Source organism: Dreissena polymorpha, chromosome 2 (genome assembly GCF_020536995.1).
Source record: "Dreissena polymorpha isolate Duluth1 chromosome 2, UMN_Dpol_1.0, whole genome shotgun sequence".
In the NCBI taxonomy this organism is placed as follows: Eukaryota; Metazoa; Mollusca; class Bivalvia; order Myida; family Dreissenidae; genus Dreissena; species Dreissena polymorpha.
The window spans coordinates 16,705,532-16,718,399 of NC_068356.1; the positions used below are offsets into that span (position 1 = coordinate 16,705,532).

Sequence of the window (12,868 nt, forward strand, 5' to 3'; positions counted from 1 at the left end):
ATACGTATAAATTCTTCAAATAAAAAAATTGACTGTTATAAAATACCAAAATATCGACCAATTAGAATGCTGAAAGTCTCACTTAAGCTCATGGTGCTCTACTGAGAGTATATTTGCAATAGCTTCATATGCGTTTGTACGTGTTATATGTGACGCCTTGTGTGTCGGTAGACTGCGGACATGTACTAAGGCCTCTACTTATACGAACATAACATTTTGGTTGGTGTCATTCGCAGACTAAATTGTTCAGTATACCTGAACCTAAATTTAGTTTAAGCGATTTAACTTTACTAAAGCTTTGACATCCTTAGGCTACCTGTGAGAACTGTGGTTTCAGTTTCTTGGGTAGAACCGGTAAATAGTGGTATTGGTAAAAATGGACACTCCAAAATGTGGAGTAAATCCGGTAACTATTCACTTCAAGGATGACACTATATCTAACAAAATATAGGTTATTTACCTTAACCAACAACGTGTGCATTAAAATACCAACGAACACTCGGAATCTGAATCAAACATGTGGAAATAATTGTGATTGTGTTCCATCGTAATGATATCAAGACGCAACCCAAACTTTGACACTGTGATAGTATCCAACAATAACAACGTTCAGTACACTGATAACTTAACACATATATGAAAGAACGTGTGCTCGTAAACTAGGAAGCGCATGTAATTTCATTATATACATACACATTTGGATATAACAACATAAAAAACAGCACCTCCATCAATTATCAATAAAGTTAAACGTGTTCGCACATATTTAACAGCCAAGCCTTTAAAGTAAACATTTAATATGATAATAATAACAAATGTATCTAACATACCAATATTAGCAATATATGTAAATATATTTACCTCTTACATTAAAGATAGCAAAGAAATATTTCATGAAATGTTGGTCTCAAATACATCATTTATGCTGTCGAGTCAAATTTTATATATAATCCAGTGCAAATGAGCACATTGTATGCATTGAAGGTCGCAATTTATACATAATCACATTACAACTCTTTTATACATCCTTTCTGAACTAAACACGTATATTTTCCCAATATAACATAGATATATTGAGACAAACAAAGTCAAAGGCATCACTTAATCATTGCCATATTGCATTGCTTGCAAATATGCCATGTAATTTCGTAATCGGAGATTCAACTATCGCGGCGTCAAGCACTCCACTGTTCGACCTCCTACGCATGAGATTGGCGTCGGGACTCCTGAAAATATTCAAAGAAGAACATCTGGAAATACTTCACCAAATAGTCTAAATAAGATATGACTCTGTCTTGCGCAGTAAGTGCTATCCGTTAGCTGATGTGAGGTTTCATTCATACTCAAGCTTAGCTTATTCTGACAAACAAAATGTTCATAACCAATAAGAACTCATTGCCTTCATGGTCTTAAAGGTAGGTACCGGACAAAAAAATAAGAGCGAAAATAAACAAGAGCTAACACGTCGGAATGTATGAAGTGCTCAATAACGGTTATTGTGCACTATAACTCCCCAATCTATAAGGTTTAATTTACATTTTTTACTCAGGACGAGAGAAACAGGATACCACGACAACAACACTACCGAAACAAGTAACTCCTAACCGCATTATCTTACTAGAAAATTTAATAATACATTAAACTATTTACACGCAGCAAATAGCTCATTTAATGAACACATCCAGATTCAACTTACCGTAAAAGCCTCGGCTGGCATTGTTTCAACAACGGGCCTCTGAATGCGAAACTGTAAGAGATAAGATAAGATGTAAGAGCTTTATGTGTTTATGCCAACTTAAGTTCACTGACTATCTGTCAAAGCAAAAGCTCTTGTAGCCGAAACATTCGTTATCATGTCATATTCCTTTACGCACAAAAATAACATGTTTTATCGTTATTGTCATACCCGCACAATATTAAATAACAGATGCGTACTTGCCTGAACGGCCGAAGATTTATCTTACCGCCGTATGACTTATTGATGAATACAAATGGTGCAAGCACAATAAACAGCTATCGTTAACTGTCCTCACCTCTTTGTTTGGCAACAGGCTGCTGTAAAGAAAGTCCCACGAAAAATCCTGAACGCACTGGCTCAACCACGGGTGCATTTGGCTCAATGTGAGTACCATCCACGGAGGCTGAAAAACAGGTTTGTTATTGACATAACTATCATTATTGTAGTTTACCTTGTCCATGACTATGGCCATTAGAAACATCATAATTATACTCCCACAAAGTTGAACTAAAGTCACCACGTTAGTTGGTCTGTGGGTTGGTTGGTTCATGGGTTGTTTGGTCTGGCAGCAATTATTGTCACCAAATTATTATCTTAATTTGGTACGATTTCAATAAAATTTAGTGCGTGGTGTATTTGTTTTCGTCGATCAGGTTAAACAAGGCCGACTTGCAGCCATCTCGAATGTGTTTCATTTTTTAAACTGGATAAACGTCATGTACATAATACATAATATAGCATCTCTCTGAATCTGAAAAACGGGGTTTAATACATTGCGTAAAGTGTCGTCGCAGATTAGCCTGTGCAGCCCGCACATGCTATTCAGGGACGACACTTTTCGCCTTATTTGGATTTTCTCGTAGAAGAGACTGCCATTAAACCAAAAAATACAAAAAAAGCGAAAAGTTTCGTCCCAGATTAGACTGGCTGGACAGCACACGTTACTCAGGACAACACTTTATGCAAATGGATTAAGCCCGATTTTATCATAGCGAGGCTAAAGTGTTTATGACACAGTATTTTGTCATATCAAATATAACACATAGTTCGGTGTATTGCAATAAAGTATTAATTACGATAGACGGGTCTGTTCAGACTGGGTCTCGGCAGCGGATCCCTGTAGTAGGAGATGTCTTCATCTGGGAATGTCCTCCCAGTTTGAATTGTAGCGCCCTGAGAAAGGGCCACTCGCGTCATTGTTCCCGCGCAACTCCGAACCGATTGAAGCCGAACGCGGGGCGGACATTGTACCTGTAATGTTGTGTTTCATGTCAATACATGGTCAGGAAAGCTAACGCGTATTAAATACACCTGCCATGTCTTATTATCAATTGCATAACTTAACTTCATCAGGTACGATAGCTAATCGTAATGATACATAAACGCGGTGCTGTCCTAACTTATTTTATCAGATGATAATTGATGGTCAAATATTTGAAGTTATAATTCAGTGAAAAACAATAACACATGGTTTAATAATCCAATTAATTTCCTTTTTGTTAATTCATGTGACAAAACCTTAGTTTCCCAGAAAGCAATATTATCTAGCAACTGGTCAATCAATAAAAACTATACAGAATATAATTCACATGAGTAAGCATACAGGTCAGATTGTTCAGACGACAGTGACTGTCTTGTCCAAGACTGGCGTCGTCGGCGACGGCGGAGACAAAACAGGAAGCAGACGACCAGAAGGAAAACAGACAGAAGGAACAATGGTACGCCTAGACCCAGTCCTAGTAGCAAGTCGAAGTTCTCTATAAAAAAATGACGGGCTCGAGATAATTTGCATTTGATTCTGTTTGATGCCCATTGTAATATAATATAATTATGTTTGCTTAACAGGCATACCCAAATGATAAGGATTGGAACGTATCCTTAAGCCTAAACTAGAGGAGTTACGACTAGCACCGAAAATGTTATAAACACATTATTTCAGTGCAGAAGAAGTTTATAAACAGAAATAATAATTAAAAGGTCTTGGCAGAAAGACATTTTGGCACATGAATATTTGATTGTGTCAATCTGTCAATCTAAGCGAAGATATTTTATCTACAAGCATGTTTGCGAACATGCATGTTTTTAAATATTGGCATTGTTTTGAGGCAGTACCTGTTATTTTTGGTGTGGTCGTTTCTGGAGTCAGTGGTACGCAACTATACTGGTTACTGCTATCCAGACGGCATTCATCTCCAAGTCTACACGTTAGGCACACCGCTGAAAGATATTGTATTGTCTTTATGATACTGCTTAAACCATTATTGGATAGCCACTACAAAATTCTTAACTGGTGCAATGTCATTCAACACACTGATTGTAAAAATAACACGTTCTTCTATACAAACATGCAATCACTGACATGACAACCGACACCAAACTCATACACGTAAATAGTACGAACCTATAACTGGCCCATCCGTCCCTATTATCCGCGACTGACCAACTAACAACACACATTCGTCCTCCAGGAACACACATTTCTGCGTCTCCAGGGCAACCAGTCTTCTTGCTATGTCGGTTTTCTGGGCAGACGTCACCGTCGAGTTGAGGAGAATGTGTGCGCGGACCTGCATCTGGCTACCTTGAGACCCCAAGGCTTCACTGAATGCACAAAACCGGGTAAAACATAAAATAAATCACAGTCAATAGGAATAAGACTTAATTTTAAATTAAACAAACCATTGGAAAAATGGGTTACAATTGTAATAATAAATTGTCGGGTTTATAACTGCGTTTAAGACTTATTGGAATTTAAGTTTCGTTTTAAAGTATTGTTTGCCGTCATCAGCATTTAATAAACAACTTGTAAATATATTATTTTCACGTCGTTCACTTATGTTTATATGTTGCAATTAACATTAGTGGTCTTGTTTGAAATTGAAAAATCAGCATGCCATGTTTGTTTTGTAATGAAATACCGCATAGAGTTGCTAATAGACACAAGGCCAAACAGCCACAAATAATATATATTCTATATTTTACAAATATTTGCTGGATTCACGCAAAGGCGCGACCCAAAATAAACACTGGTGTCACCGATATTGAGTGTCATGGGAAACGAACCGATCCTATTTTTGAATACTAATAATAAAACAACACAGTAATGACAAAAAAGTTGAAGTCTAAATAGATAGAATACTTGCCTAAATGTCATGTCCGAAATACCGGAAAAGCCAGACACTGATCCAAATATGGCCACTAACTGTAAATTACATTACATCATTTAAATCCAACAACCTTTGTTGAAATAAATCGTTCATTCAAGTAGTACTTATTTAATATTAAATTATGATAACAAGTAAGTGTTACCTACTGTTTACATTTACTGATTAAATATACAATTATTTCAATATATTTTTATAATAATAGACAATGCGTATCATTCATAGGAAATCGACACAGTTTATAGTAAAATCAAAATATATAAAGAATGCATTCGTCGTAAATAAACTGCCAGTATTTATGACGTATAGAGTAAGATCTTATAGCGACTCTCTTAATTCGATTGTTTTAGAGTGTACCCATGAAACACATACAATTTATAATATTGTTAATCTATTTTCATATTGTGTTAACCTGAGATTCTTTTTACGTTCCAAACCACATTAATTGTAGATATTTAAAATGTCTGAATATCTCGTAATACAATTAAATAATACTTGTGACGAATACTTGTTGAATTTCTTGGCCAATTCCCACGATATTCAATTTGTCAGTATAAAAAGACACAGTAGCATAGTTATGTATATCAACCAATGCCGGAAAAACATACTAAACTGTATTGAACGATGCTACACATTGAAATTATTGTGCAATTTATTTTTTAACTTGCACAAGAATATGAGCAGTTTTATATAAAGAAATCGCACAATCTATGCGCAATAACAATTCTTTATTTGTGTAGCAAGTCCAAGAACTATGAACCAATGCGATACATACAGACGAGACCACGGTGGCTCTAAGGTCAGAGTACTCAGTCGACGTTTTTGATGCGTACGCAGGCTTATAAACCTTCAGCAGTTGTATCTCGATCCCCACGGACATATTCAAATCTGCAGAAGAAAAAACACACCAATTTATTAAAATGTGTATCACCCACGGTTAATGAGGATAACGAGTTCGTTCGAGCATGCGTGGTGAGATTGCTAATATGCTAATATGTTTGTATAATGGTGAATATTGTGTGTAGTATGCCAGAGACCATTAAAGGAAAGCTTCGTAGTAAAGATTGTAAAGCGCTTGAATTATTTTGACGTGTGGATTAATTGCTATAATCTGCGAAAAGTATAGATTGGATGAACGCTGTCAGTTGCTATGGGTGTTACGAATCCTTACAAATATCATAGCCGATGCAATGTCGTTACCGGACTTTTATCTATTGCGTTGAATGAAAAAACTCGCATTTAAACGCCTTAAACTTCTGATGATGGTATTGGTTTGATACTTTCCAAAAGCCGTTTTGGTATTCAATACATGGTTGCTAAACATAGGCATAATAAAAATTCACCCCAGTTTACAAATTGCAATATGTAAGATATAGAAGCCACTAAACTAATCGCCTCGTGTAATACCTGGTGTGACGTCACAACCATACGTGTCCTTTGTGACGTTTAATAACACACAGGCGTCTGAACACAGCAAACACGTCACCGGACCTAAAGAATGACGTTTGACAAACAAGCTGCATTGTATGATACCTTCCTATACATAATTTCAGTTTTCTGTCATGCAAATGAAACCTAAGTCCATATTGCAACAACAATAGACAGGAACGTCATATAGCCTACACTAAGAAGTATGGTAAACAACACTTATATTTAGTTTAAATGCATGTTTCATGTATACCTTAAGGATACAAAAATGCCGACTTTTATTTTTAACATAGGATAAGTTGGATGTCAAAATAACGCGACAAGATAAGAACACACATTATCATAAGATATGATTCAACAAGAAAAATACAAAAGGTTGAACATTAATGTTTGGACTCACGGAATAGTCCCAACAAAGTTTTCGCAATCAATGGCTCCTTGACAATTGATATATTAGTTTGACGAATAGCAATATATCCATGGTTGTAGCGTGTATATTTCAACAGTATCGCCAGGGCAGTAGCGTCAGTATCCGTTATATTCTCCGTGTTGAATTGTAGCGTATGCAGAACCACGTATTCTGGCCTAACACATATACAAAACAATCTTGTCTGAAATCCTGTGTCTTATATTAATAATCATAACGTAATATTAGTACGATCACAGCGATGCTTTAAGAAAGATCGTGCAATGAGTTAGTTAACTCAAAACAGCAAAATGTTGCTGTGCTTGTCACGTTTGCTTTAATTTTACAAAAATGAAACGCAGTCAATATAATTATATTTAAAATGACATCTGTAAAGAGACGCGCATTTAATTTGACTATTTGCAACTATGTGAAGAACATTGCATAGTTTGATGTGCTTACTCTTATTTACAGCCATACACTTATGAATGTTGAAATACAATTAAGGACGTATTTGCATTACAATTTGGAACGAGCATTTTTACTTACAAGATTGCGATTATTCCAATATCAACGAAGCCACTCAGGTTTGAATACATTTTCTTCAGCTGAAATATTAATCATCAATTTATACAATTATCAAGAATTTTAAATTTGAGCCAAAATATGGCTTTATGTAGGTATGTTAAGTATCGCATAGATTCGCCTGCTCGGCCATACATTTCCGGACGACATTTTCCGCCTAAGCTGAATTTTCGTACAGATGAAAAGGCGGAAATAGTTGTTCCCTCGTTAGCCTGTGCAAACTGCACAGGCTAATCTAGGACTGATGCGACGTTTTTTCGCAAGTTATTCACAATTTCGTGGAATAGACGATACAATTCAATAAACCGCTGCCTCAGTTGTTTTAAGCAAACATGCGAGGTCAAATGTTCTTAATAAATTATCCCATCAGTATTGCATCACAGGTGGTTATGATATTAATTAGTGAAAACATCATTTTGAATGAGAAATATTCAAATTATACGAAAAATCAACTTTTCTGAAAAACAAATTCACTGTCAAAAACATATATAACAAGATATTCAACTCAAAATCACCCGAAAACGGGTTGCATCGCTTTGAACAGCCATAACTTCATAAATTTTGCAGCGATTGTCACGAACCCGGTCTTATTTGAACGCAGAAATGAAGTTTCTTTCTGGAAATGTACATATCTTGCAAGATTTTCACAAATGCTGGGTCACATTTTGAGAAAAAACACGATACACAACTCGCGTGACCCACGCGTTGTCGATCATACCCGATTCATGAATGAAATCTTCAGAAGTAAAGACACACCTTCGCATTGGACCAATGAAATCACTCGTGTGTTTTTAAAATGTCGGCCAGTTGAAATGTATGTAAACAAAGGTTCAAATGGCGCTGGGCAGTTAGTTTTGATGCATAATGTTACGACAAGTACGGTAATAATGTTTTTTTTAATACGTTTTATTGAATTATGGTACCTAGGTCCATGAACTTTTCAGGGAAAATGCCCTTTACTCCGTGAAGATTCAGTCTTCGATCGGGTCTGATTCGATGTCGACAAGGTCACGCGAGTTGTGTATCGTGTTATTTCTTAAAATTTGGCCAATCATTTATGACATTATTGCAAGATATATACATTTCCAGAAAAGCAATTCATTTCTGAGTTGAATAAGACCATGTTCATGGAAATCGCTGCACAATTAATGAAGTTATTTCTGTTCAAAGCGATGCGCCCTGTTTTCGGGTGATTTTGAGTTGAATACTTTGTTATATATAAATTTGACAGTGATTTTTTTTTCCAGAGAAGTTAATTTTTTTCGTTATAATTTTATTATTTATCATTCAAATGATGTTTTCATTAATTAATATCATAGCAACACGCAAACCACCTGTGTATTGCATGAACTGAAAAAAAAAGCAATTAGTTGCGCTATGCTCATTAAAAGCTTTATCTATTTGAATACATCGAGCGAATGAAAGAAGCATTCTTATTCTTTTATGCTTTATGGAAGATTGCTTACCCCTGAACTCAAATCACTGGCATTATTCTTGAACTCGAGTGAGGTGTTTGACTGGATCCTGGCATCAAAGGGCAAATCAAGAGCCAGTTTAACCCAGAGTTTGTTGTTCGTTTCTGTAATTACAATATGGATCCGCGCTGAACTTGTATGCATGATTCGTGAAAATCTCGTTTTAAAACTGTGATAACAAACTACAGAAACAATGACTTCAACGTGCAGCTTTAAACACAATTATCGGTTATAAATGTTTTGAGCACCGTATACTTATCCTCATCCTATTACATTTGTATGCTTATAACTGGTTTCAGTTTTGATTTGCTAACAATAACAGCAAACAAATTATATCATCTAACAATGTGTTTTCGGCAATGAATTTTTAAGGAAAATTGAAAGTGCACATTTAGTAAATTTTACTTTCTTTGAACTGTTTTGTGCAAACACATTCCAACTTACCAAGACAGGTTGTGTTGTCCTTTTCATTTAGCTTGAAATTCGCAGGGCAAAAACAGCGAGACGAGCCGTTTACCATTACACACCCATAGCTACACGTGGTGTTGAATGTACTGCAAGGGTTCATATGAGTTTCATCTAAAACAAAATGTAATAATATTTTAAGGTACGATATAAATTCTTGACGATATAAGATAGTTTAAAATTAGATTTTATAACGTCTGTTTGAGCGTATACTACAGTAACATGGAACATACTAAGAATAAAGGTAGGTTTATATCTGCGAAAAGCTAATAATATATGATTGGTTTTACTGTATATTAATAATTTCATTATATATTTGAATGTCAATTGTAGCAAAACCAATGAAAAGATACACAAAAAATAAGCATAAGCATCAGCTGGGGACCTTTTCTACAGGATGTTTTGTCGGGCTCTAACGTGAAGCCTTGGCGGCAGTAACATTGGTAGCTTCCTTCGTTATCGAGACACTTATGTTGGCAAGCATGCAACCCACTGCATTCATTTGTATCTGAAATAAGTGCATCGGTTTACTGTCATTTACTTTGAATCAAATGTGTTATTTATATGTTTCTACACAATTCTTAGGTATTGAGTACTGTATATGTATTAGTTAGAAAACCGATGCTTAGCAAAAACATTATTTACAAATTACGACGAGAAAAAGTCTTCCATCTGCACATTTTTTTTAAATGTTTTATATCGCTTGAGAGAGTGCAATTTATATTCAATACATACATGCTTTAAATACAATCTAAGCGAGTGGACGCATTACTTTACTGCAACCGATACATAAATATATCATTCACATACACATTTGGCCAGTATAGCTAGGAAAACTAATGTTTTAATTGATTTCCGTTATGCAAACTTTTAATTCTTTATAATACACACGCGAGACAAGCAATCAACGCAATTAAACCTTTTTGCAAATAAAAGACTTATGTAAGATTCGTTTACTTTGCATCAGTAAAGCGGTCATCATAAGAACTTACTGATACACTCTGTGGTTGATCCTGGTGCGAAATCGAAACCAAGATGACATGCACATATGTAAGACCCTTCGGTGTTTTCACAACGTTGCGAACACTTGTTAGACGTTTTTAAGCTGCATTCATCAATATCTGGAATAAAACACGGAGAAAGAACATTCTTATCACGCCGACGAAGCGTTTTATTGTTAAGTGACTCCTTTTTTCTCCGGTTTGTAAAAGAATCTAGATTCATCATACTTGTTTTACTTTAAATTTAAGTGAATCAAAGGAGGAATTGTCAGGATTGTATTTTGTATTTTAATCAGAATCAATAACATTTAATAATGCGGTAACAGGTGCGAAATTTTGATTTTAATTTATAGTAAAACAATTAGTTCTCTTTAAAGGGACATTTTCACTGATATTGGCATGTTTTGAAGTTTGCCAATAAATGCTTTTAATTTATTAATGTGCACATCGGAACTGAAAAGTTCAACTATATAACAACACAAAATTGAAGAAAGAAAAACAGTAATCTACACCTGGGCTCGAACCTCTGACCATCGGTGTAAAAGTTTAGAGCTTAAACAGCTCGGCCATGCGTGCTGACGTCAAACGGCGCGTATTATATTCTCAATATAAGCAATCCTCGTTATGTAAACACGTCACAAAATATAACAGAACTTGTCAAATAATACAATCGTTTCGCGTTCTTAACGCTTAATAATTTTCAGGTTTTTAAATCATCAAAAGATGCATATAAAAGATATTTTAGAGCATGGTTAATGTTCAGTATTACTGTTTCCAAGCAAAAAACATAACTACATAGAAGATTTGCAAATCTGAAACAATTTTTCTCAATTTTGTCAATTTACCAAAACGTGAAAAGGTCCCTTTAAGTAAACTTCATATAAATTGTTCTAAAATATGACTTTTAGTGAGTACCGCGCCGGATATTAGTCAATTAAAGCAAACGTGACAAGTGCTATCGAAAGTTGACACGAAGTTCTGGTATTTAAAATGGAATGCGTTTCCAAAACAAATTTCAACTAACCTTCACATTGATCCGATGCATTCACCATGTACCCTGCATTGCAGGAGCACATATAGGATCCATCAGTATTCTGACAGTTCTGTTTGCTACCACATGGGCTGGTCAAGCATTCGTTGATATCCGCGTCACATTTTTCGCCTCTCCAACCTAATTAATTAAAACCATCAAAATGCAGTTAAAACATATATGTTTTTTACTTCTTTAACTTGATCCAGTGTCAACCAAACAAAGAATAATCAGGCAATTAAAGATACCATTTTGCATACTGATTTTGATTTTGTTTGTAGTGCTTTGCGAGTAGTTATCTAATTGCTTGTTTTTGTTGCAATTCAATATCTATAGATTGCTTTAAGTAATATTCTAAAACATAAACTTATATATTCATTTTGACAGATTTGTATTTTTATTATGATAAAGTTACGTTTCAACTGTATGTGTCCGAACCTTATTAACGCCAAAGGAACACTTATGTAAAACAAAGATTTATCGTTGATTTTTGCATATTTTGTAGTAAGCACGCATTGATATGTAAAGCCATACAATCCATATCATACCTGGAAATAATTTAACAGATATTAATAATCTTGCAATTCTGCCAATAGTAGTTTCTTATTTTCGTTCATTTATTTTTAAAACATGTATAGCAAAACAACATCTGACAAAACGCAATTTTTATTTCTTTTACCATGAGATAATTGAAATGAGTGACAAACCTGTTTTACATTGACAGCCGTGTAATGACTCACAGTAAAGCGAACCGGGACCGCAAGAACACTTGCGTTGACAGCTGCGACCCCACTTGTCTGTTTTATTGCACGCTGAGAAAAAGAAAACACTTATACATAGTATTCCGTAGATTCCTATTGACTGCTTTGAGTGAAATGAAATGCAAAAAGGTGTACAACACTGAAACTTTGCAAACAAATAGATTGGATACTTGTCATTAGATAAACTAAAATTTTCTTTTTATGTTGGCGTTTCACGTGACGCATGTAGTGAACCCGTTCATACACAATATTCGAATTTGTGTATAACGATATTGTAGTTTTATGTTCTGTGCCACGACTTCCCAGCTACCTTCACATGAAAGTCCGTCCCCGAGAAGTCTCTCTCCATATTGGCAAGAACATAAGAAACGTCCAGGTTCATTCAAACATTTCTCTTGGCATTCGCCACGACCATTGTTTTTAGCACACTCGTCCATATCTGCAATGTCATAATTGCGATAACAAAGTAGAAATTAGAGAACTGGGGGCCGTTTCATAAACGATCGTACGACAATTTTAACTTACGAGAGAATTTTGTAATCTTAATAAGTAGACGAACTAGCTCGCCATGCTCGTCAAATGTCTACGACGCTTGAGATACCAATTTAAAGAATTAAGTACTGAAAATTTATAATCATATGATATGGAATTTAGCAATAATGTATCTTCGAAATTTGTATCGTATCGTAAATGTGTACTACGATGTTTATTGAAACGGTCCCCTGGGTTGTATGAAGAGTGAATCATTTAATGATGAGTCAAATGAATGTAAGCGTTTCAAATGACTTGTCAGAAAGGCAGCTGTGTTATAAACT

The 12,868-nt window shown here is 35.1% G+C and overlaps 1 protein-coding gene across 1 annotated transcript in view; it reads right to left on the reverse strand.

Annotated features, from left to right (window-relative positions):
- Window positions 1-1,199: 1,199 nt before the first annotated feature.
- The window catches only part of LOC127866906 (uncharacterized), a 43,711-nt gene continuing 32,042 nt past the window's right edge, over window positions 1,200-12,868 (reverse strand). Inside the window, 18 exon segments of the mRNA XM_052407761.1 lie at window positions 1,200-1,226; window positions 1,697-1,747; window positions 2,034-2,141; window positions 3,314-3,495; window positions 3,851-3,955; window positions 4,140-4,339; window positions 4,882-4,940; window positions 5,678-5,790; window positions 6,310-6,393; window positions 6,731-6,915; window positions 7,286-7,344; window positions 8,788-8,900; window positions 9,241-9,375; window positions 9,647-9,769; window positions 10,254-10,382; window positions 11,287-11,433; window positions 12,000-12,104; window positions 12,364-12,492. Coding sequence (XP_052263721.1) covers window positions 1,200-1,226; window positions 1,697-1,747; window positions 2,034-2,141; window positions 3,314-3,495; window positions 3,851-3,955; window positions 4,140-4,339; window positions 4,882-4,940; window positions 5,678-5,790; window positions 6,310-6,393; window positions 6,731-6,915; window positions 7,286-7,344; window positions 8,788-8,900; window positions 9,241-9,375; window positions 9,647-9,769; window positions 10,254-10,382; window positions 11,287-11,433; window positions 12,000-12,104; window positions 12,364-12,492 — 2,054 coding nt within the window.